This window comes from Theobroma cacao, chromosome 4 (genome assembly GCF_053813885.1).
Source record: "Theobroma cacao isolate CCN51 chromosome 4, ASM5381388v1, whole genome shotgun sequence".
NCBI classification, from domain to species: domain Eukaryota; kingdom Viridiplantae; phylum Streptophyta; class Magnoliopsida; order Malvales; family Malvaceae; genus Theobroma; species Theobroma cacao.
Window position 1 is genome coordinate 24,632,271 of NC_142642.1, and position 25,172 is coordinate 24,657,442.

The 25,172-nt window shown below is 34.8% G+C and overlaps 5 protein-coding genes across 9 annotated transcripts; 3 read left to right on the forward strand and 2 right to left on the reverse strand.

Moving 5' to 3' along the window:
• The first annotated feature begins 37 nt into the window (after positions 1-37).
• On the forward strand, positions 38-8,158 carry HYP1 (hyperosmolality-gated Ca2+ permeable channel 2.3). 3 transcript variants are annotated; one of them, XM_007032555.3, is made up of 11 exons: positions 38-173; positions 623-971; positions 1,677-1,829; positions 2,225-2,288; positions 2,399-2,608; positions 3,220-3,405; positions 3,642-3,940; positions 4,710-4,986; positions 6,064-6,342; positions 7,124-7,357; positions 7,662-8,158. In XM_007032555.3, the coding sequence occupies exons 2-11, from the start codon at positions 691-693 to the stop codon at positions 7,821-7,823; spliced, it is 2,145 nt and encodes a 714-aa protein (XP_007032617.2). In that variant the 5' UTR covers positions 38-173; positions 623-690; the 3' UTR covers positions 7,824-8,158. The 3 variants fall into 3 exon arrangements, with proteins under 3 accessions (XP_007032617.2, XP_088661988.1, XP_088661989.1); XM_088805862.1 differs by having other exon boundaries at positions 2,225-2,286; positions 2,574-2,608; XM_088805863.1 differs by having other exon boundaries at positions 50-173; positions 830-971.
• A 3,042-nt stretch (positions 8,159-11,200) lies between these two features.
• On the forward strand, positions 11,201-12,666 carry LOC18601573 (uncharacterized). Its single transcript, XM_007032557.3, has one exon. It carries the CDS (start codon positions 11,283-11,285, stop codon positions 12,519-12,521), a length of 1,239 nt encoding a protein of 412 aa, XP_007032619.2. The 5' UTR covers positions 11,201-11,282; the 3' UTR covers positions 12,522-12,666.
• Positions 12,667-13,317: 651 nt separating this feature from the next.
• KIN11 (SNF1 kinase homolog 11) lies at positions 13,318-17,687 on the reverse strand. Its single transcript, XM_007032558.3, has 11 exons — positions 17,554-17,687; positions 17,239-17,436; positions 16,560-16,744; positions 16,284-16,466; positions 16,003-16,134; positions 15,567-15,752; positions 14,944-15,033; positions 14,787-14,870; positions 14,344-14,475; positions 13,773-14,015; positions 13,318-13,638 (listed from the first exon to the last, which is right to left on the reverse strand). The coding sequence occupies exons 2-11, from the start codon at positions 17,426-17,428 to the stop codon at positions 13,525-13,527; spliced, it is 1,539 nt and encodes a 512-aa protein (XP_007032620.1). The 5' UTR covers positions 17,429-17,436; positions 17,554-17,687; the 3' UTR covers positions 13,318-13,524.
• Positions 17,688-18,415: 728 nt separating this feature from the next.
• On the reverse strand, positions 18,416-21,175 carry LOC18601575 (transmembrane protein (DUF872)). Of its 3 annotated transcripts, none has more exons than XM_007032559.3 (3): positions 21,031-21,175; positions 20,160-20,488; positions 18,416-18,707 (listed from the first exon to the last, which is right to left on the reverse strand). In XM_007032559.3, exons 2-3 carry the CDS (start codon positions 20,431-20,433, stop codon positions 18,628-18,630), a joined length of 354 nt encoding a protein of 117 aa, XP_007032621.2. In that variant the 5' UTR covers positions 20,434-20,488; positions 21,031-21,175; the 3' UTR covers positions 18,416-18,627. The 3 variants fall into 3 exon arrangements, with proteins under 3 accessions (XP_007032621.2, XP_017974152.1, XP_088661247.1); XM_018118663.2 differs by having other exon boundaries at positions 20,160-20,479; positions 21,031-21,137; XM_088805121.1 differs by lacking the exon at positions 21,031-21,175 and adding an exon at positions 20,610-20,627.
• Positions 21,176-22,823: 1,648 nt separating this feature from the next.
• On the forward strand, positions 22,824-24,171 carry LOC18601576 (uncharacterized; the record flags this gene model as incomplete). Its single annotated transcript, XM_088805237.1, has 1 exon — positions 22,824-24,171. A coding segment is annotated over one exon (975 nt), but the record flags the coding sequence as incomplete, so codon positions are not given.
• Positions 24,172-25,172: the final 1,001 nt, after the last annotated feature.

The following is a 25,172-nucleotide window of genomic DNA, read 5'->3' on the forward strand; positions in this document are numbered from 1 at the left end:
TATTCATTTAAAATTTCGGTAAAGTTAAAAGAGTGATACTATGAATACGAAAATTCCTTTCTTTGTTTAGCTTTTGCTTTTGCTTTGTCTCCCAGAGCTAAAACTAACCCAAGCTTTGTATTCTTGCTCCAGTTGTATCTTTTCCTTTCCTTCTCTTTCCCACTCTAAACCAGGTGCTCTGCGTTTGTGTGTGTGTGTGTTTATAAAGGAGTTCAGTTTCATGCTAGGCAGTGTGGTCTTTGATGATCATATTTATGAATATGATTGTTTTTTTGTCTTAAATACAATTAAAACGTAGTTTTCTTTTCTGGGTTTCAGTTGTTTTGGTTTAATCTAAGCAAATGCTCTGCGTTCGTTAAAATTAGCGTGATATTGATTATTGAATTGCCTGAAAACTGTGTAGAGTAGTGAACGCTTTTTAATGATGGTGCAAATGAGAAAGCAAAGCTTATTACACTAACCAAACAAACCATTTATAAAATTGTTAACAAAGTTTTCTCCTTTTAACAGTTTTGATAACTAAATTTTGTGTGCTCTGTTTCCTTTGCTGCTCGGTTATCTTTTAGTTTATTTTCATATTGGGTTATTGATTTTGACACAATCTTTAAATTTTGAATATCAGGAATTCATGAGTTTGGACAGTCAATGACTGCAGTTGAGTTGTTGGGTTTGAGGGTTTTATAGGAAGAAATGATTCTTTCAGCTCTTTTAACTTCTGTTGGGATCAATCTTGGTCTTTGCTTCTTGTTTTTTGCACTATATTCTATTTTGAGGAACCAGCCAGGTAACATCACAGTTTATTCGCCTCTCTTGTTTAATGAAAGAAAAGCTCAGCAGCAGGATGAATTCAACTTGGAAAGATTGCTACCATCTCCTGGTTGGGTGAAAAGGGCATGGCAGCCCTCTGAAGACGAATTATTGTCAATAACAGGCTTGGATGCTGTTGTGTTTATGCGCGTGTTTATCTTCTGGTAATTCTGATGTGTTATGATGCGCCTTTATTCACTAAAATAGCAATAGCACCTGGAAACAGGTAGTACTATATAGTTATTCATTTCTCTTAGCAGATTTGTAGCTTTGATCTCAGAGAATTTTTCCATTTATCAAGAACATTTTTTTCTGCAAGATAGAATAGGTTACTCTCTCTGAGGTCAGTACTATATAGGTGCAACTCTTTTAGCTGAGTTATGGCTAATCAAAAAAGTTGTTGTAGAATCATAAGTTGTGACTTTCAACTTGGCTGGAGCCTATTTAGTATAAACTCATAATAATGAGATGACAAAAATCCTTTTGATAACAAGACTTGTATATGACTTCAGCTAATTATAAGCAACTCCATTTAATGGACGGTGGTCTCAACTTTGTTCTGCTTGTTATGGTTATAATTGAGTCATCTGGACTTTGCTTTTGTGAGTAAATGTGTACTAGACTTGTATCCCAACATGTAGGAGTATCTTTTTTACTATTATTTCAAGTTCAAAATCAATTATTTTTCCTGGAAGGAAAACCTTTCTTGAATGCATTTTCAATTGATTTGCCTGAAAGAATGAACATGATATTTCTGTCACATATTAAAGCACATCATTTTACTATTATATTCTGCAGAATCCACCTTTCTGCATATCATCTTCAATTCATCTGGTTTTTTTTTTTCTTTTCTCCCTGTTTAAATGCAGTGTGAGAGTGTTTACCTTTGCCTGTATCATTGGAATCTTTATTCTTCTGCCAATTAACTTTTTGGGGAACCAGTTAGCAGATGATTTTTCTGATTTGCCAAAGAAATCTCTGGAATCTTTCAGTATTTCAAATGTCGATGATGGTTCAAACAGGTAATTGTAATGTGGTTAGTTAACATACTTTCAATTCTTGATGCTGCAACTCTTGACCAATTATAGTTGCATGGAAGTGGATGAAAAAGGTGCAGCTGAGATATGATCAAAATTTTACTTATCTTTTCATTTGTTGTTGATTGTTAAGATTTCTGTCCATAAATTCTAGATTGAGTGTCATGTATGATAATTCGCCATCTTTCCAGAATGTTTCCTCCCTGCTGGTTTCTCTTTTCAGCTGTTTATTTCATTTATAGAAGAACTTCCTTTGAAAGGCTGTGAATCAGAGTTATTGTTAGATGCCACAAGTTTATACAAAATTTATCGTTTCAAAACAGGCATTTAGAATCTTAATGTTGAGGGAATGTTGATTACAAGTTTTTGCCATTCTCAAGGTTATGGATTCACTTTTGTGCTGCCTATGTTTTCACTGGAGTTGTCTGCTATCTCCTTTATTGTGTAAGTGATATTTTATGTATGTTCCTCTGCTGATGCCATCAAATTTGTTGATTTATGGGAAAAATTAACATCCACCAAAGCTTTAATTTGGGTGATACTGCAATTTGCAGGAGTATAACTATATTTCATTGAAAAGAATTGCCTACTTCTATTCTTCCAAACGTCAGCCACATCAGTTTACAATATTAGTTCGTGGTATTCCTGCCCCAACTGGGAGCAGCTTCAGTCAAACTGTTGAGAACTTTTTTACTGAGTATCATCCTTCAACTTATCTTTCACACACAGTGGTTCGTCGAACAAGCAAGATTCAAAGTCTTATTGTAAGCATCAGTGTTAATATTTGATTGACTCAGTCATCCTCTGATAGTTACTGTTTAATTTGGAAATCATAATTGTTTACTTCTTGGATCATGTTAATATACTATGTATGAGTTACTAATCTGAAATTGTATTATATATTGGTTTGAAAACTTTAATTATGAAATTGGACTAGATAAATATTTAAGAAATCAAATTGTTTTATTATTGATCAAGCTAATAAATTTGAAAAACTGAAACAAACTCTGCTGAAAAAATCTAGTCAACCACAATTCATTTTATTTCATGTAAGTAGTAAATGTTAATAAATTTTTAACATTAACTCTTCTGATAGATTAAATATGTACCTATGAGATGTGCTAAACTCTGTATGCAATTGAAACTGTTTATGAGTGGATTGGTTATTGGAAAGATGGCCCTTAGAAATTTGAGTTACTGCAATACTTTCTAAGGCTCTATGATCAATGTACTATAGGGGGTTTAGGACAAAAAGAATGTTGTCATACATATAAGATTGAAACTATGACTTTTGACACCAAATTTATCCAGCTTTTTCCCTTTCTGTTTTGCTATTTTTATCAGAGTTTTGACAATTACATGTTATTGCATGTAGAATGATGCAGAAAAGCTATATAGAAAGCTTGGTAATTTAAAAGCTAGAAACTCTCAACAAAGGTTTATGCGTGATGGATTTTTGGGACTCTTTGGTCAAAAAGTTGATATTGTAGACCACTATGAGAAGAAGCTGGAAGATATAGAAGACAATGTGAGACTAGAACGATCGTCATTGGCAGCAGAGGTTTGTGATGTTCTTGTGTCTATATATTGGTCTCTTAACCGAGGAGACACCAGCATCAATGCAAACTGAGTTCAAATTATGGAACAAATTATATTGTTGAACGGTGACAATCTCTGCTGAGTTTGAGAACTGTTTGAGCATATAGACATCTATGATCTGCATTTATATCCTGATTTAAATACAAAAAATAATACTTGATGCACCTAATCTTCCTCATACCTTTCAAAACTTGCTAGGAAGTTCCTGCAGCTTTTGTGTCATTTAAGTCAAGGTTTGGTACTGCAATAGCTTTGCACATCCAGCAAGGGATTGATCCCACGGAGTGGGTTACTGAGCGAGCTCCTGAGCCCAAAGATGTTTACTGGCCTTTCTTTTCTGCATCATTTATGAAAAGAGGGATCTTCAAGATAGCAGTGGTTGTTGCATATATTGCTCTTACAATTCTATTTCTTATTCCAGTTGTAGTAGTGCAAGGTCTCACTCATCTAGATCAGCTGGAGACTTGGCTCCCCTTTCTAAAAGGCCTACTGAGTTTGTAAGAGCATATTCTTCCTCTTTTGCTTTTTCAGGTTTCATGCTTATGAAAAAAGGCAGGCCCTTGGTTTTTCAAGTTGTCTTGGCAAATAGAAAAATCTTATTTGCATGTAATTGTAGTGTACTGGATACAGTTCTCAGTATTTTATTAGGATTGATAATGATTGAAAGGTCTGTGGGCCAATAACCATCTCTGAGGTTTTAATTCCAAGGCATTGTTTTTCAATATATGAATACTTTACCCCCTCTTTTCCCCTTTAAGATCAAGAAAGCATATATTTAAAGAAACTTTAATAAACATGCTGAAAGACCAAAGTGTGGTTTTCTAATAATGACAGTGACAGTGTAAATTTCAGGGCTATGCATAAGACAGAGTTATATGATGATGCTTCACAGAAAATTATCAGCAGCATGTATTGGGAGCTAAAAGCCCAGTAATATTTGCTTGGGCATGTGCTGTTTGAAGTAAAATTGTTGAGTAATAATGCAAAGACAACCTTCAAAAGAAATAATGGAATAAGGAGCATCATATTATTATTCAGAATAGAAAGCTGTCTAAAGTGCATTTATGTTTGAAAGGATGAGGTCCAATTATTAGATAGAAGATAAATGATTGGATGAGTCACTTGTCATTTTTGGTAATTGGTAGTATTTCCTCTGCTTCTTTATTAGTTATCATTAAATTAGCTATATCCACTTGTTCAGGTGGATTTAAATATAGATTTGTCGATTCACAGCATAGTACTGAATGTGTGATTCTAAAATTGCAGGACTTTCGTTAGTGATTTGGTTACCGGATATCTTCCAAGTCTCATTCTTCAATTGTTCCTATCTGTTGTGCCACCTATTATGATACTCTTCTCGTCTATGCAAGGATATATATCCCACAGTCAAATACAGAAAAGTGCATGTACAAAGCTGCTGTGGTTTACTGTGTGGAACATTTTCTTTGCAAATGTACTATCAGGATCAGCTCTTTATCTGGTCAATGTCTTCCTTGAGCCCAAGAAAATTCCCAGCGTGCTAGCTGAAGCTGTTCCAGCACAGGTGAAAACACAAACTCTCTGATAGTGCACAACCTCCACTGAATAATGCCATGGAGTTTCTTTATATTTTTTAAGTCTTTTTTCCTTTAAAGCATTTGATGATTCTATCCACAAACACGGTAATCTTCTTAATTACTTGCTTCTGGTAGAGAAACAAATGCCTAAGTCTCAATATATTTTGCCATTTCACCACTGCTCACATTAAGGGCCATGATTCGTTGAAAGTTTTATGGGCCTTGCCTCCTTGCCATTTTCATGTTCTCATCCGATTTTTCTTTTCTGCAAGTTTCATGATGTGTTCAAAGAGACTCCCCTTCCTTTGATCCATTGACCTGGTTGGAAAAAAGTAGACCTACAAACTGTAAACTCTGTTGGTCTGCTTTTAAATAGGCAAATCCCCTAGAATCCACAGACTGAGCTGTGACTTGATGTAAAATTTCTCAACATCTACTGGTTGAATAAATGTTTTTGCTGCCTAGGGAAGTAATATATTAGACATGCATACTGGAATTTGAATTCCTTAGTTGAACTTCTACAATGCCTGCAATTGAAAGAGGCACCAGGTCTAGATTACTAGTTGAGCAAGACAGAGATGTAAATAATTTAATTTTAAACTTGAAAATTTGAGAGAAATAATTGGCAAGATGGCAGATTTCTCTTGGGTTATATGGCACTGGACAAAACTGAGATGCAAAATGGTAATGTTAGATCTTGGGTTTTTGCGATGATGTTTTCTTGTGTTGAGTTGTTTCCTCTCCAAAGAGTGGTTCAACTAGAGGTAACCAATCAATATTGATGTTTGGAAAAGCTTCACATCTTAGTTCTGGTTTGTTTGCTAGTACCACATCCACAACCAATCTACTGACTTTTATCATCCCCTTTCAATTGCTTATATTGCAGTGTGAATGTGTGGGGTTGAGATTGCATTTCCATGTTAACATTTAGCTGAGAATGATAAACATGAACATTATTTTTCATTAATTGTCAATTACGTGTATTTATTAACACATACTCAAGTATTAACTCTTTGCTTGTGAATCCAATCATGATATAATGTAAGTTCTTTATATTTGTGTAGGCATCATTCTTCATTGCCTATGTTGTGACGTCTGGATGGACCAGTCTATCTTCAGAACTTTTTCGCCTGTTTCCTCTTCTTTGCAGTTTCATGAAAAGACTATTTGTGGGGAAAGACAATGATGATGATTTTGAGGTTCCTCAAATGCCTTACCATAGTGAAATTCCCAGGGTTCTCTTCTTTGAAATTCTTGGTGTTACTTACTTCTTCCTTGCTCCACTAATTCTGCCATTCCTCTTGGTTTATTATTGCCTAGGATACATCATCTATCGCAACCAGGTGAGTGAATACCCCTTTAACAGCTTGCATCAGATATAATAGAACAGAAAACGAGATTCACTTTGCTAAGGATTCACAAACCTTTCTAAAAGCCACTATCTACCTCATTTATCAATATTTCTGATAGATCTACTTATTCACAATTCATCCTGTATGTTGATGAAATTGAATTCAAGTTGCTGATATTTTATGCAGATTAATGTGATTGACTATAAAGACTGAGATGCATGTACCAAGGCAGTACTAGAATTATATGCTTGAGGTGTCTCCTCTTTTAGTTTGGCTTGACATAGAAAATAAAGAGGTTACTCTTGCTTCTAAATGCAAAATTCTCAAGGACAAAAACAAAAAAGAAAGAAAGAAAATAGAGAACCAAGTGATTATCCCTCCAAAGAACAATTTCATCTTTCTGCATGAAACTTTAGTGGTATCTATTAGTATTAGTGTACGAGCTGAACTCAAAAACATATTATATGGATAGTAATACTTTCTTTACTGGATTGTTCTTGACTAAAGAGGCTTGAATAAGTGGGTTTATCTGATGGTAGGCTTTATCATTATGGATGCTAATGGAATATGATTTGAGGTGTGTAAGATGTTAATCTATTAGGATTGTTGAGTTTCTCTCTCAATAATAGAGCACCTGTTCTAGGTTACTAGGTGATGACTTGGCACTTAATGCTTGAAGTGATGTGGGTTCTTACTTTTAAACTTTTCCGACGTTTCCTACCAAAATTCTATCACTGACTTTGGGACACATTATCATTTTCATTTTTTTCAGTTCTTGAATGTATATGCGTCCAAGTTCGAAACTGGTGGGAAGTTTTGGCCAATTGTGCACAATTCAACAATTTTTTCCTTAGTGCTGATGCATATTATTGCGATTGGAATATTTGGGCTTAAGAAACTTCCTCTAGCGTCCAGTTTATCTATCCCTCTTCCAGTTCTCACCCTTATATTCAATGAATACTGCCAAAAGAGATTCCGGCCTATTTTCAAGGCTTATCCTACTGAGGTAAAATCATGAACAAATTTTGCCCATTCAATTATATATTTTCTCCTGAATTTTTAAGTGTTTGTAGTTCTCGGTGATGTTGTTCAACTTATTCTTCATTTTGTTTTACATTCTTTAGTAATAAAATGAGTTGTCCCTTATATCTTACTACATACCGGGGAATTGGGCTTCTTAGTAGTTGATTCATTCAGAGGTAGATTTAGATGTGTAATCAATTATTTGGTGCCTATTTGTTAGTCTTTTTATTGTCATAGTAGTAGGCCCAGATGTCTAATGTCTTGGCCTGAATATGCTTTTTTTGTAGTGTTTGATAAAGAAAGATAGAGAAGACCAGAATGATCCAACCATGACTGAATTTCTTGAAAAATTAGCCACTGCATATCAGGATCCAGCTTTGATGCCAGTCCAAAATTCAAGAAGTGCTGATGGGCGCAGCTCTCCCCTTCTTTGTGCTGTTGAAGTTTAAAGTCAGTAATTTTCCTCTTTGTGGTGCTTAGGTATTAAGCAGGCATGCTAAACTTCAACAATATACAAACTCGTAATAGTTTGTAATGCTAATGAAACAAAATTTCTTCTGTCCATAAACTGATAAACATGCCCAGTCTGTATGTTGTAAGTTAAATCATGATAACCCAGTTAATGAGTGGGAGCATGACAGCTTTATATTTCTGACCAAGATGTTCTTCACTTCTGTATCACTAGAATAGTAGAATTTCTCCCCCATCAACTTCTATTTGTAGTTTCTGGTGTGGCTACGGCTACATTAATATATGGCTTACATTCAGCATTGACTTGAGGCTATTTTCATGCTTTATAATTCTTCAATTCTGCATGTGCCAGTGCATCATTTCGATATCAGAGTAGATATCGTCTTGAAGGCGCTGAAGCATTCCAAAGGACTAATTTCATCTGATCACTTCTGAAGGAGGTAATCAAAGATCATGTGATGATCTGACTAAACCTTGTCCATAGGCATCGGTTCGATTCACATGCAACAGGCACTCATCTAATAATTTCAGAGATAGTTTTGAGTATAGATAGCATAGGTTGAACCACAAACCTTGATATCTGCTAAGACTATGTATCATGCTTACTGAAATTAATGTGAGTGTCTTGTGTTTCCACTACCAATAGATGTCATAAAGGTTTTTGTATTTGTTTTCTTGGATAAACTAAAAGTTGATTATCGCACAGAAACGTACAAGCAAGAAAGTCTGCTACAAAAGCAACAGAAGGCAAAGGTCTCACCAAACCAGACAAGAACAAGTTAGTCTGTAAGACCTTGGGTCTTTTTGGAATCAAAAGTTGGCAGCAAACAAAAGGCAGTATCTTGTCCTTCCCTTGAAAGGGTCAATAGGAGGCCAACAATTTTGCATTTTATTGCAACTTGGGACAAATTGTTTATAGCTGCAAATCCCAAATCCCTTCTTGATGACTTATACAATGAATAGATCAACTGATTCATTGGTCATACCTTTAACGGAGACATTTTCAGCAAGTTATGTCTTTAAGTTATTATTTCTTGCTTAATAAGTAGCATTTTTTTTCACCAAAACAAGAAATAATAAGAAAATGGATTAGAAAATGTGGGTTCTTTTGTTATGCTCTAAATTTCATGCTCCATGTGGTATATTCTCTAAATTTTGAAGTGGAAACCATGTTTTAAATTACACAATAAGAAGTAGGATCAAATGGCTTAAGAGTTGTAGGCCATGTTTTAATATTCTCTTAGGCCTTGACCATGAAGAATATTTTGATCTTCATATTTGAGGAGACAATTGATTTTCTGTTGGCCCTCCACGTGGAGGCACAACAATGGTCATTGACATTTTCATGCTCTCATAGCTTAATCAACTCTTAATTTTTTTTATCTTAATGATAATTATGAAGCATCATAAATAATACACATGGCAACATGAGCTAGATTGCACAAAGGTCAATCCCAAAATTTTGCACTCTTAAGGGATATTACTAACATCTATATTTATTTATTTGGTAGATTATTTTAGGGTATAAATAAATTTATAAAGTGATAATAAAAAAACAAAAGGTCTCATTGGTGGTTAACTTCAATGATATAAAAAAACAACATAAAAAACACAAAAAGGGGAACTTTGTCTCATTAGGGAACTTTTAATAATCTCAAATTTCTTGGTTATAGCAGTACAATATTCCCATATATTCTTTTATCAGATTTTGGTCAACTACATATTAAACATTAATTAATTTTGGATTGAATTTCAATTTACATTTAAAATTTCAAACCCTTTTAATTGAAATTCAATGCTTGTTTAGCTTTGTAATTATAATTAAACTTCTGATACGTTTTTAACCATATAAATTGATCATTATTTAATGAATAGTTCTAGTATCTAATGGGATGTGCTAATCTTAAGACTATTATTCTACCATACTATAAACCATTTTATCATAACCATTTTGATATTTTCTATTCTTTCTAAGAACAAATAAACCAGTTTTCATAGCAAATAACCCTTTACAATGCTTCACAGTGAGCACTCATTTGGAACTATTCCCAAATGTCATTTTCTCTACTTAAAGAATTGAATAATCAAAACCCCATCAAAAATATTGAAATCAGTAAACAAGATTAATCAATCATTTAATCAAAAAGATTTAAGGGGGAAAAAAACTTAGTAGTAAAGATTGTATAATTAAGTAATGTTAATGTCATCAGCTTTAGTGGCTAGAAGCCTGGAACAAGCATATTGGCAGTGGAACTTTGTAAGAATCGTTTTGTTTGACTTATATCAGCAGTGACAGGAGCAAAGTGATCATTGGCTTCCTTGCTTTGTACTAGGGGCTATTTACCCAAGGTAATTTCCTTGACCTCTTGCAGCCCTGAAAGTGACATTGCAGGCTTCCTTTCACACTATGAATGGAATAACATTTGCCAATATCACACTTCTGTCAAGTTTGTGGGGTAATTATTCCAAGGAAAAATGAGTGCTTTTCTTGTTATTTAGATAGCTGTGAAGACAGAAGAATGTAGAAGTAGTATTTGGATATGTTGAAGTTCCAGGACCAAATATTCATATCAGCAATCTCTTGTCTGATAAAAGTTGTCTATGTTTAAAGATCAAATGTTCTAATCCATTGAGAGAGTGGCTAGTATGAAAGGGAAGAGGTAACAAGTATCAGTTGCAGATAAAAGGAAAATGGTATAGCAGATTCAAACATTGTGGAAGTGCCAAATGCACCCCAAATAACAATTCAATGATTAGAGAAATGTAGATTTTCGTTTGATTTTAATGAATCTGGAAACTGCTGGTTATGTACTGTGGTAGCCAATAATTCTCAGCTTGCAAGTGAACATAATGGTTTTTCTAGCATTGTTGGAAATCATTTTCACTGGTTTTAAAATGCATCTAGTTTTCCAAGGCATACAAATAAAAAGGGTACAATAAGTCTCTTTCAAGACAGTGATGAATTCTATGTTCCACTGTTAAAGCTATTAAATTATTTGCAGTACGCACTTGTCTAAGAAATTCAAGAAAGGTCTATAACAAGTGATGACTCATTCAATTGAGAAATATTGTTTAAAATTAAGTGTTTAGAACTTACCAAATGGAAGCAAAGATTCTCTTTGACTTGGTCAGGACAAAATTACTTGAAATGCATCAATCATCTAATCAATATATATATATATATAATATTTTGTTCCATGATCATCATACAGAGAGCGAGGAACATCCATGTGTTTTGATATGGAGCCGAAATTGTAAAAGAACAAAAAGGTCTGAACAAGCATTTAGACCTTTTCAAATCTCTCTCTTCTCATTTGACAGGATCTTCACTCTTTTCGTATAAATGCAGACCAACAGAACAGAACCAAAGCAGCATATCATCTGCCATAACTGAAACAGAAAGAAAACTCACTTGATATTCTAAAAAAGGAAGAATTATGGCTAGGAAAAGAAAGGCTGGTCAAGTGGTGGAAGAGAAAGATGTAACTAGTGAGCAAACAATGGCTTGGGATGAAATGGTGAAGGAAGCTGCAGCAGCAGCTGCACTAGGAGGACCTAGGAGAGCTAGGAAGCGATTTGTTGGTGTCCGGCAAAGGCCATCAGGCAGATGGGTAGCTGAGATTAAAGACACCATCCAGAAGATAAGGGTGTGGCTAGGCACTTTCGATACTGCAGAGGAAGCAGCCAGGGCCTATGATGAGGCTGCTTGCTTGCTTCGCGGAGCCAATACAAGAACAAACTTCTGGCCTTGTTCTCCATCATCTAATTCAACCCCAGCTCTTTCTTCAAAGATTACTAATCTCCTTCTCCAAAGGCTTAAAGCAAGGAAAAATCCCTCTGCTCCTTTGCCTACTTCTCCACCTATCAACCAGCAACCGATGCAGCAAGCAGAGAAGTATAGAGAAGATACAACAGATTTTTTGGATAGTCAGTTTCCTGATTTTCTTAATGATTCTGAAGTTTGTTACATGTCAAATGATAACATCAATAATACAACTGCAAATGCTGCTGACTACTTGACAACAAGTCTTGAATCATGTTTAACTGAGAATGAAGATTCTTCAAGGAGAGAATTGGATTCCGGTTGCACTTTCAGCGATGCGGCTCAATCTTCCAGGTTTGATGGTGATGGTGTGGGAGAGGAAAGAGATGAAGATGGAGAAGAAGGCCATGATATGGGGGCACTGGATTTCCAGTTTGTGGATGATATTGGAGCACCTTGTTACTACTCACCTTTCCAGATTGCTGAAGAGATTGAGGTACCAATGGAGCCAGAGAGTTTTGGGGATGAGCCTTCGATGATTAGAGCTGCCATGAAGAGAATGACATACGAACGCAAATTCTCAGCTTCTCTCTATGCTTTTAATGGGATATCAGAATTGTTGAGGCTAAAGCTTGGTTCAGAAAATGTCATGGGGAGAGCAAGATCTGAACAATTAACAAAGCTTCAAAATGCATGTGAGAAGAACAAAGGAGAGAAGACTGTGAAAGAAGATGATACAGAAATGATGGGGAAAAAACAGGAAAAAAGCCCACAAACTTCAGTGGAATCTTCAGGTTCAAATATGGGGTTTTCATCTCCAAGTTCAGTGGAAATGGGGGCTTCTTCAGCAGGAAACGATGGTGAATCTCTGTGGAGCTCACTTGATCTTCCACCCATCTGCTTTGTCAACTAACACATATAGGATCTTCAGCTCATAACTTATATATTCATTCTATTTCATGCAACGCTGATCTACATGCACGAGCAACGTTTTGCGTGTAGTGATTTCTTTTTCCTTTTTCTCATATATGAGCAATCATGAAAATTGAAGAATTTGGAGTTAAAAAGCATTTTTCACATGAAGTATAATTAAGGCCTAGACAAGGGAAATCTTGATCCCAAGCTTCCATAAAAACATATCTTGATTACCTGCTAGTTTCTCCCAAAAACTATTCATCTGTGTTGTCCTGATTCATTATGAGTTATGATCAAGGTTTGCCCTAGTAATGGTTACCTCCAAATGGAAGTGTTAAAACCAAACCTAAAGTTGGATTCTGTTCAAGTTTCATGATAAAATTCGCTTATCATGTCACAGACAAAGCACCATAGTCTGGCCGCTGGTAGAATTACTTCCTAGCAACATTCTGTAGCTAACACAATTTCTCATACTTTCAGTTGAATGCTCAGTTGCTGAGTTTTTCACAGATAAATCCTTCACATTTATAAAATGAAGGACAAATGATTAGCTATTAAATGCTGAAACTACTCCATTAACACTGGAGTGGGGAGAGAAAAAGCACGTCCAACCCATCAGAATTTTTTACTTATGTGAACATTAAAGCATGATTTTCGAGACCCAAAAAAACACACATCCAAAAGACCACAAGGTTAATTCTATCATATGATAATTCATAAAAATTTCCCTTTGGTTCCATAATATTGTGGAAACCCTAGTTATGATTAGGGCAAACTGTGTCACAAACCTGGACTAACACAGTAATTGGCCAACACTAGTGTTGAGGACTGACTCCACAATCACCCATCTAAAATGGAGGGTTACAAGAACAAAGTGAAGGTTTAGTCAAACTAAAAAAAAAAAACAAAAAGAAAATGAGTTATATACATCAAATGTTCTTATTCACATGCATCATAGGAGGTTCATGGACAAGGGTCCTTGTAAATATAGCCTTCTCATGTTAGAGGACCCGGAGCTGAGCAAGAAATGCAGCACAAAGATCCAAGAAGAGAAACTGTGGCCCGTTAACCCTCTGAAGATCCAACAGATACTTCTCCTCACGAGTTTTGTAAAGCTGTAAACAATCATAGCAGTGAAAACATATTAGCACTTTTATCGAGGGCAACATCAAACTTCTAGCATCAGCCGCAAACACACAATTTCCTTGTAAAATTTCATTTACTATCAGAGTCATAAGTTAGCCGTTACCTGCACTTCAAACTTGACAACATTTGGCGTCTTGATAACACCATCATTTTCAATAATGGTTGATTCATCCCCAAAGTAGTGATTATTGTTTACAGGATTGTCAACCATGCCTTCGTGATGACCAGGAATGCTTGGAAGCCACCTACACTTCATGTTGTAATGCCCTATCTTCTTCCAACAGACATTGAGTTCTTGCAGAGCTTTGAGAACTTCTGTCATAATTTCACGAGGATGGGCTCGAGACTACAAAAATAAAAACAGTGAAAATGATCATCAATAATGCAATGTCTACCTTTGGCACATAAAAGTAACTAGTCCCACTATTGGTACTGCACATGTACTACATACTGAATCTAGTCTCAATCGTCCCAACTTTTGAACTAGTAAAAGTATCAACCACATTTCTCCTGCTAGTTACTTCATTTTTTCATATGGCAGTCATTATTTGAAATAAAAACACAGATCTTAGAATGCCTATCAATTGATGTCTAATCACTTAATTAACTACTATCAGATGTAATAGCAGGTTGGATCTGGGTGGGAAAACAGCTTGAAAATAACAAAACTCGACCTGAAGTCCAAGAGCCCATTTCCTCTCAAGGCCCCTTAAACCCACAGCTTGATAATCACCATATCCTGAAAGGCGGTGTCCAACAGCTGGAGCAGTAGGTTCACTTGGATGCATGCGATTGAAGCCAGATTCCTAAAATGAATCAAAAGAAGGAAAAAAGAATTAGAATTCCAACTACATATGAAAGTCTGCAAAGGAAGAAGAAAGATTATATCAATCAATAAATCTAACAGAAATAGTCCACTCAACAGTGGACTCTATTAAGTCATGAGTCAATTTTTTCCATGAGTATAATCAATCAGATGACATGAGCAGCTTCAGATAAGCAATGTTAATCGATTCAATAACATGGGCATCTTCAGATAAGCAATGTTAATCAATCCAATAACATGAGCAGCGTCAGATATTGCAAATAAATATTAAAAGTACAAATAAAAACGCACCATAGTTTCTTGAAACTCAGCTCCCAGATAACCACTGGAGACTCGGAATCGATTGTCCAATAGTAAGTAGTAAGCAACAGTTCCCTGGAAGATGCTCAAGGCATAAGCAGAAATGCTTAAAAAACCATGAAAACAAGGAGTTGGAAGAAGTTCAAACCTCATTTTGAATTCTGTTGCGAAGAGATTCAACCAGCTGGTTCCTTTCAAATCCCATCCTCACAACTTCCTGAAGGATCTCCTCATCAATCTGTAATTATCTTTCAATCAGGAACTAGCACATGACAAAATAACAACCAACAAGTATTAAAGTATCTATTATAGCAGACTTCAGAAGTTTTCAGGCATTACCAAATGGCTACAGCTGAATCTTAAGACATGATCAAGAAACTATTCAGGCAAGGCTTGTGTCACCAACCAAAACAAGGATGTTAGGGTGTAGCGAATAGTAGGAAGTAACTTATTGGAGCAATCCCATTCCCAAGAGTCAAATGACAAACAAGGAGAGAACTCAATAATTAAAAAGTATCCCATTTTAACAGTAATGGCAAGAGTGCTCAAAAGGGTTGTTTTCCACATGACACAAACCATGGTATCACAGTGTAGCAAAACTACATCCAAAAATGGAAAACATTCAGAACTTTACAAGGACATGCAGTCTAGGCAAATTTAATAAACCAGAATGGTCAATTTTCACATCAATCCATTTCGGGGTTAATAAAGTAGCATATAAGTAAGTATATTTACAACTGAAGTTGACAGTAGGATAAAAAAATCAACAACCTTTTTTGCTTGTTGCATTGTATCTGGTGGGGGAACAGCTAAATATCTCGGAAGATGTGCTTGAAACCACGGGTGCTGGCGTATCTCAGGAATGGTCATTCTCTTCATTGGTTCAACTACAAGCATTCGTGGGATCAAATCTCTAGCACCAGGAGATAAATGGCTTGGAAGAGTGTATATGCCACCCTGAAGGACAAATAATGAAAATTTGAAGGTATCAGCACATTCAGGAGTTAAGCAGAGGTAGGAAACATGAGAAAAAAAATCAAATTTGGAAATTAGTGAGAAAATTAAGAAACAAACAAGTGAAGGATCAGATGAGTATAACCATACAATCAAGACTGATTTGTCACCTTTCAAAAAAAAAAAGGACTGATTTGTCAGAGAGACATAAAAGACATCTCAAACTATGAAAATGAAAAAGGATGCCACTTACCTTTATTTTCTTAAAGAGGTTGGGAATGTTTTCATCATCAAAAGGAAGGGTCCCACAAAGAAGTGCATACAATATAACACCACAACTCCATACATCCACTTCAGGTCCAGCATACAATTTCCCAGAAATAACCTATAAAAATGGAGATCAATATACATTAGAAAATGCCATCATAACATGATAAAAATTTTCTATTAGATAAAAGAAGACTAAACAATCAACCTTTTCATGACCATAAATGTAAAAAACCCATCATTAATTTTGATTCACAAAATCCATACCTCTGGGGCAGCATAGTTTGGGCTGCCACAACTTGTCTTCAGAAAATGGCCATCTCTCATTATGTTGCTCAAGCCAAAATCGGCAATCTTCACATTGCATTTAGAATCCAAAAGCAAATTCTCTGGCTTAAGGTCTCGATGAACGACCATATTTCTGTGGCAGTACTCCACCCCAGAAATTATCTGTTTCCAAACAAACAATTAGTACACTCAAATAATTTATCAGAAGAAAAAACAAGTAGATGAACACTAATATACAAGAATATCCGACAACACCTGCTGAAAAAAGTTTCGAGCTTCATCCTCCTGCAATCTTCCTTTCTCTACAATATAATCAAAGAGTTCTCCAGACTTCACATATTCCATAACCACAAAAATGTCTGTTGCTGTCTCTATCACCTCATAGAGTCGTATGATGTGAGGATGCATAAACAATCTCAAAATTTTGATCTCTCTTCTAACTGCACCAAGAAAATTAGCCTCTAAATCAATCATATACAGTTTCACTACTCTATGCAAGAATTCATGCACCGAAGATTTACACAAAAGATGGGTCAGAAAAGCTACTAAGGGTTTTCATCTTGTTTTAATCAATGAATTATTTCTAATAAAACAACAATAAAATTAAAATATTTTATCATTTAAGAATCAATCACTTTCGTATTTAAAAAGAAAAATAAAACCAAAAAGAACCTAAATAATTCAGTCATTCAAAACAACAAACTTAAAAAATCAATTAATTAATAAACAGTAAACTAAAAAATCACTAATTTTGTCATTCTAATAAAATTATATTCTTATTTCTCAAGTTTTACATTTTATTCTTTTACTTCAACCACCAAACAAAACCTAAAAAATTTCATTAAAAACCAAAAACATAGAAAATAAATCATTCAAAACTAAGAAAAAAAATGATAATTATGAGTGAATAATGGAATATGTTTAAAAAATTTACCTTTTTCCTCCATCTCCATATTCTTAATCTTTCTCCGATTAAGAATCTTAATAGCAACCTTATGACCAGTCAAAGCATGTTCAGCAATTTTAACCTTTCCAAACGAACCAATACCAAGCGTTTTTCCAAGTTTGTAATTCGGTAAGACATTATCCACTCCACTTCCTCCTCTTCCTCCTGATCCATCCATTTTGTTTCCTAAACCAAATCAGAAAAAAAAAAGAATCATTATCAAGATCAAAATCAAAATCAAAATCAAAATCAAAATCAAGCAAAGCAGAGAGTTAAAATCATGAAGAGTAATTACAAGATTACCTGATTTGATCGGAGCTGCCTGGGCTAGGGTATTTTTTGGTGGAGAATCCGATCGGAGAAGAGAAAGAGCAAGTACGAGAGAATACGAGAGTTTAGAAGGATTTTTCCTATTGGTCCAAAAATGGGCTATCTTTTTGTTTTCTTTTTTTCTTTTTTTTTGATTGGGGAAGAGAATTTGTTGCCCTTGGGATTTGGCAGAATGACATTGACGCCCCCCTTCTTTTTGTCGTACATATCTTCGAGTTTGAAGGGATAGATTCGAGGCGGCATTTCGTTATTTGATGAGGGCAAATCAGGGATTAAAATTTTACAAGTTATTTTTCATATAACAAGAAAACGAAGTGAAATTCATAAAAAAGGAATCCACAGCTGAAAACATATTAAGTGTTTGCTTTATTTAGAAGAGGCACTACATTCTTATTTGTGGGTCAAACACTTTTTTTTATTTTTTTTAATATACATATATAAAATAGGATCTATCCGGTTACATAAAGTATAGCTCTCGAGAATTTAATTTTAAATAATTTAAATTATTCATTATTGAGCCTCAATTAAATCAATACTAGTAGTATTATTCAAATAAAAAAAAAGTAAAGGAAAAAATAAAATTAGTTACATGTCAAAAGAGAAAAGATTTGGCATTGACACATCAATCGGACAATAAGTTTGGTTTGTTTGATATGGACAAAACAAAATAATAGTTTTACTTTTATTATTATTATTATATAAGTTTCCTTCAAATTAGTCCACCTTGAACTTGAAGAGGCATATTTCTGTCCATTTGCTGCAACTACTTTTATTAAAAGGAAAAAGTTGGCTAAAGGGTTTGTGCAAATCAAACATAAGATTATTGGACAGTAAATGGCTGAAGAAGAAGAAAGAATCTTGAACTAATCATACATGTTTTCTGCCTCATGCTTACAATAACAAACAAATTACACTCAAAATTAAACAATTTACAGACTCGGGATTGTTCTGTAGGCAAAAGCTCTTAAGTGTGATGTAAGGGATACACTTCACCTCATAGAGGCAAGGCATGCTTTGATTCCAGGAACATCATAAAAGGCACATGTCCTAATAATCTGGAATGGAAGCGAAGCGATATCCTTCAGCTCCCCTCCAAGAATAATATGCTATCCGAGTCTCGTAAAAACCTGCACCATACAAGTTCCAAATCCATCAAATGCTCGTCAATCTCTTTTGAAGTTTGATATTAGCTGAAGATGACTTCAAGGCAGATCACTAGAAGCTTGCAAGAGACATCAGAAAGATGGTTCATAAGTTTTTCCAGAACAGTTTTGAAAAATCTATTTGTCCTGCAATGCTGAAAAACTGATTTGTTGTGTCATATCATATGCCATTGCTTCATGCACTATTTTTGGTATGTAATTCCTAATTACAGGAATGTTCGTTCCAATGCGGGGCATGATGAAATAAGTAGAGTGTGTGAATAAATGCAATTACAATTTTCTTGTTACAGGCTTACAGCTTGCCAGATAACTGGTGAAGTCCCTTGGTAACTAAAAGAAAAAAGAAAAGCTTCACACTTCACGGTATGTTAGGGAGGTAGGAATGAAAAATGATGCAATAAAATGAGGGGGAAGTAAAAAAGAGCAAGGAAGAGGAAAGCATGAGATAAGTTAGCATCTCTTTGACATTAATGTCCTTAGTATTTGGGGAACCCAAGCATTCGAGTCCCCCTTCTCCCAATCCAAAAAAAAATGTCCTTAGTATTTGGGTGAAAACACAATTATTGGGCATAAAACTGAAAGTACAAAAGCATATTCATCTTTAAAAGAAAAAGTCAAAAGAAGAATTTCTCCCACTAAACTTGAAGGAACAAGAATAAAAAAAATGAGGATTTGAATGGAGATCTTCTGCCCGTCCTAAGAGCCGCTTTTCCACTCCTGTCATATCCTCTCCCTCCATCCAAACAAAGGGGTAATGTCATCTTCAATGTAAACTTCCCATAGAGCAGCAATACAAAGAAAAGGGGAAAATGCAACATTCTATGACTATGAATAACCACAACATCAAGGATCAATACTTTAACATCAGATGCTTTAGCAATTTCATAAAACTTCCCAAGCATTTTTCCCAATTGATCTACTCAAGTCCAGTCAAACAAACAGCTTACTTGAAACATTTAAAATATGATTTCACCAGCCCACCTTCTGCCAAAAGCTAAAAATGGTAGACCAACATGCTTGTCCAGTAAAGCAAATCTAAGAGCACAATATAAGTATCCACAATCGGCATAAAACTTTTGGAAGGAAGACAGCATAGTTCATCAAAGATGTAAATGATCAGCCATTCCCTTCATGCATTTCCTAGCAGCTCAATACTACAGCATTCAATTATTATCCAAGGACTCTTAACAACTTTCCTCTTTGAGAACCCTGACTTGCCAGTTCTTCATTAATTAACAAAATATTATTAATTTATGATATCAGTCATTATGGAAACAAGTAAATTAAGCATGACTATGAGAAATGCTTTCAACTTGTCAAACAAAAGCCCCATTTCAAAAGATAAGATAAAAGCATAATTGAATACTTTTTATTCACCATTTAGTTAAAGCATTTATTGTTGAATCAGTTGTGTACCTGGAAGGAAAGTAAGAATCCCGAGGATTAGAAGGCCATAGGCTTGTGATTTTTCTCCTCCCATATGCCCGGTGAGGATGAAAAATGAAAGAAAAAGAAGCAGGGATCCAAGACAAAGCAAAAAGACAGCAAGGGCAATGGACTTCCATGGGATTTTATCAAAGGCTTTTGGTGTATAATCAAATCGCGGGTCATAACGCCTTCCCTCGTTCGCATCATAATCATTTTCATCACCAGCCAAAGGACTGTAACGAACATGACGCCTGGACGACATATTAGTTAAACCCTTAACTAATTTCTAGGATACGTTGCAGATAAACCTGAATCGTCTAAGGCAAAAAAACAAAAAATTTCTCACTTCAGATATCCAATAAAGATGTTAAAGAAATACACGAAGAAACAGTATTTACTACTAAATGCAACAATGAACTAAACTTTATTTTTGCTTACAAGCCAACCTGATGACCTCTCAAGCTCAAAATCCAAACGCAGAGACCAAGCTTAAGAAACATAAAATTGAGCAGTTTGATATTCATTATCTCAATAAAAAATCAGACCAATTAACATCAAAATTGCAGTTTTTCCTTTTGGACATTTAGGAGCCAAGATAAAATCATTAAACAACCAAAATTTCTCTTTTTCCAGTGCTCCAGCAGAAAAGAACCTAACTTTGAGCCAATACTAAACTGGGTAATCATCAAATACAAGAAAATAGTTGAAAGTTTAAATGACCCAGAAAAAAAAATCCTAATATAATTCAATTCTCAAGAACCCCAGTGGCAAACAAATCTAATTATTGAAAAACAAACGAAAATAACAGAAAAATAAATAGAAAAGATAAACACATAAAAAGAGAGAGAAATGGACTTACAGAGGAGAGAAGGAGAATGTGATAGCCAATCTGTTGAAGAAAGGAATAAAGTAAAACCAGAGCTGTTGAAACTTCAAGGCAAAAATTCAGAGGAGAGATTATGGAATTTTCATTTGTTTTAATATGATATGACGTAAGTACCCTTGAGATTTATTTGATCATCGGGTCGTCCCCCAGCGGGAAGAAGTGTGGATTTTTGTTGAATCAGTGGGGGTATATTTGGCTAAAAAGGTCTACAAGTCTAATATGAGTAGTTAACTTTATAATATATACTTTATCCATAAATTTTATAAAGTTTTAATTATTACATATGCAATTAATCAAGTATGTTCATTTTTGTTAAATCAGCTCTAAAATTCTAGTACTACCAAGCTTTTCTTTTCTTTTTTAAAGAAAATAAATAATCTATCAAATATAGGATAAGTTTAGTTCTGGTATCTTTTCATGTTTATTAAACTCAATTGATTAAACCCTGTGACAAAAGCATGCAGCAACATTTTTATTTTGAATAAGAGAAAAAAAAACTTTACAATTTAAAAGATTTTGGGGGCATATATTCTTTTTCTTTTTCTAACATTTCTAAATAATTTAAAAGATTAACAATTAAAAGTTAAAATATATTAAAATTTTAAACTCAAAATTTGAAATAAATGAAATAAAATGTATGTGATAAACTAGGGACCCTGATTACAAGACAATGGATTTTTAAGATTCAAAAAGCTAGTTAGTCTGATATTAATTTATCATTGTTACTAGCTATGCCCTTTAGTCTTTGGGTCTTATTAATTAGTTTTATTTTACTAAGGGATTCACTTGAAACAAAAATTTTTGTTCATCACTTCAAGCACCACATCATAAATATGTTGAATATATATACCATCCCCAAGTGGAGGGGTTTAGACTATTTTAATCCCTTCATCATATCACAAGACTTAATTGAATAAAATGCATGGATCTCCTTTTACGGTTTACTATTAAAGTAATTAATAATTATGTAGCACCGTGACCATTCTCATGGCCTACCATTGATTTGATGGTCGCTCCCTTCAACCAAACTATGATATACTCCACCATGTGTTTTTACCCTAATTTTCTTGCAGCAAGCTTAGACAAACAAGGTGTGGCCATTAAGCTATGTCCCCAACTAGGCTTTCTTGCATCAGCAAGGTTACTCTCTAAAGCTCCTTCAGTCTAATCTAATCTATTTACTGGTTGGAATAGCATAGGGACTGGATGGCCACCCATAGCTATCTCCTCATCCTTGACCGAAACAGAGTTTTGAACCTTCCATCTCCAGTCCTAATTTTATTTATGGAGACAATAGCATTTTCAATCACCATCTCTTTGCATCCGTCGTGATATTTAGTCCATAATTTAATTAGACTAATTTGAATATAAATAAGTTTTGTTTCATCGTTAAAATAATGATTTTACTCTAACATTTATCGATTTATCTTTAATAAATATATAAATTTATAAGTTTATATTTTGATATATTTATGGACACGTAATTCACATTCATTCTTAGTAAGAAATATGATAGTAAAAGGAAGAGTATGATTTTATATTAATTTCTCTTTTTTTTTTATGGAAAATTTAAGTATCTCAAGTTAAATGTTAGGCTATGATAGCCATAATTATTACCAGATAACTTGGCAGTTGTGTTAGTTTCTGGTGGTTGGCAAAAGATGTGAAGAAAAGTAACCTAACAGGTTAAAAAAATCTAGCAAACAAGTAGGAAATACATCAATGTCTGTCTGTCTTATCTTTCTTTTTATTCATTTTTCCCTTAAGACAATTTATCACTTGGGGAATTAACCCTTCATCACCTCAACAGAACGAAAGAAACCCCCTCTGCTCAGATGGATTGTGCAGGAAAAATCATTAGAACTTCGATCCATACCTTTCTGAAATATTTTCACCACTTCACCACCATCCCAGTTCTCCTATTGCTTCCCTTCTCAGCTTTTGTCCTTCTTTCACAGGCGCTTATCACATACAGCTCACCACTTCTTTCTGAAACCACCTATGCTCAATTGGATTCCATCTTTGATCTTGCAGGGTTTCCTTTCTCCTCTCCACTCAAATCCCAAACTGTTTTTCCCTTTCTTTTTAGTCTCCCTTTTGCACTTTCATCCTTCATCATAGCAAAAGCGTCTATAATTCAAGCTTTCAATCAGCACAAACTATCTCTTCAAGCACCCTTTTCCAGTTTCAAATCACTTTATAAACCTCTACTCTTAACACACCTTTGCAGCTTAGTCCTCATCATTGCCATCACCTCAGCAACCTTTCCTCTCCTTTTCATTTCCTTGAATTCTCTGAAAACATTTTGGTTGCCAGATATCAGCCAGATTCTACCGGCTTTTGGAGCTGTTTTTTACTCTTTCTTAGCCAACACGATAGTGGTTGCCAACTTAGCTTTGGTTGTGGCAGGGATGGAAACTTGTAAAGGACATGTAGCAATCTATAAGGCTTGTTTGCTACGAAAAGGTAAAAATTCTATGGCTCTCTTGTTGTTTCTCCCAACAAATATGGGTCTTGTTTCTATTGAAGCCTTGTTTCGATTCAGGGTCATAAGAGTTTACCAGATTTTGGGAGGGCTTAATTCTTCAATGGCTTTGGAAGGGTTATTGATTGCCTATTTGTATTCCCTCCTTATTGTTCTTGACACAATTATCTGTTGCCTATTTTACAAGAGTTGTGAATCAAATTCCTTTGCAAGCCGGATCCATAGAAGTTGCTATGATATTGAGCTTGTCCAATAAAGAGAGTCTTTTTGATCAAAGCTTTTCTTTGAAAGACTTGTACAACATCATCAAGTTGTTATAACACTGTGTAATTCAGCATGGGAAATCGAAGAAACTATAGCAGGTATAGCTTAGAACCGGGAGCAAATAGACAAGGCTGCTGCTATTTTCTTGAGTTGGTTAAAATTCCCTCTTCAAAGGCTTGCATCGCAGCCTAGTAAATTATGTCAGCCAACTTCCATACAAATAGGAAGATTTTGCACTTTTCTTTAATGTCACATGATGTAAAAGATAAAACGACACCAAATTGTATTGCAAAAGATGAATGCAGGAGAAATAATGTATCAGAAAGTTGAATGAATGAATAAATATATGCAGTGATCAGGTGAAATATTTTGCTTTCAGGGATTCATGCCTTGATCAATAGGCTACCTATTAGCTAAGCTAATATCCAAATTCTATGAAACTTCATGGGCTGAAAAGCATTCTGATTGAGGTTATTTACATAAAAAATCAGGCCTAGCTTCTCCAGGCCTGTGTTAATGCAGAGCCTGACAGCCCAGCTTGGTCATTAAAGTTTCAAAAACAGGAAAACCCCAAGGGTCAAGGCCCAATTAAATGAACAGGTGAGATGAAAAATCCTGTTTACTGTCTTTAACTCAACCTGCGTATGACTGGCACCATCATATTCTCATCCCTTGTAACAAAGCATATATAAAAGAATAGAAAAAGACAAGGGGAAATGCTAACAACAATGTCCATTTCAAATGAACCGTTCTTCTATTACCAATTAAGGGGAAAAAAATTGGAGAAATGTACCAATCTATACTTTTTTAATTAAAGATTATATTCTTTCCCGCAAAAACTATATATATAAAGTGCAAAATCAGCATCAGAAGATATTCCATCCCCATTCCTTCACAGAAATTAAGCAGACCATATGTTTCTTACTTTGAGGTTTTGTCCCACTTTAAGGAATAACTTTTTGTCTTCAGAATCTCAAGACAAAAATATGGACGGAGACAATGAATTCAGTGATACAAAACACGATAAATTTGGTTGGTCTAATGTTTGGTTTAGTTGGACTTTCTCTTCGTTTTTCTTGGCGGTGGAAGCTACCTGGTCAAGTTCTTGGAAATATATATATATATATATATATTGTATTGTATGGACGGTGTGAAAAGACTCCATAAAGGGGTAAAGTAGACAAAATCATTTGGAGAGACCACCCAAAGCATTTCACAAGAGCAGTCTATTATTCTCACTGTCTTCAATCCAAAGCGAAGCTTCGCACTATCTCTTGAGCAGACTTTGATACAGTTTACAGCACTGAACCTAATCAATTACATTTTTTATAATCATATACTTACAATTGCGTTACATTATAAAACA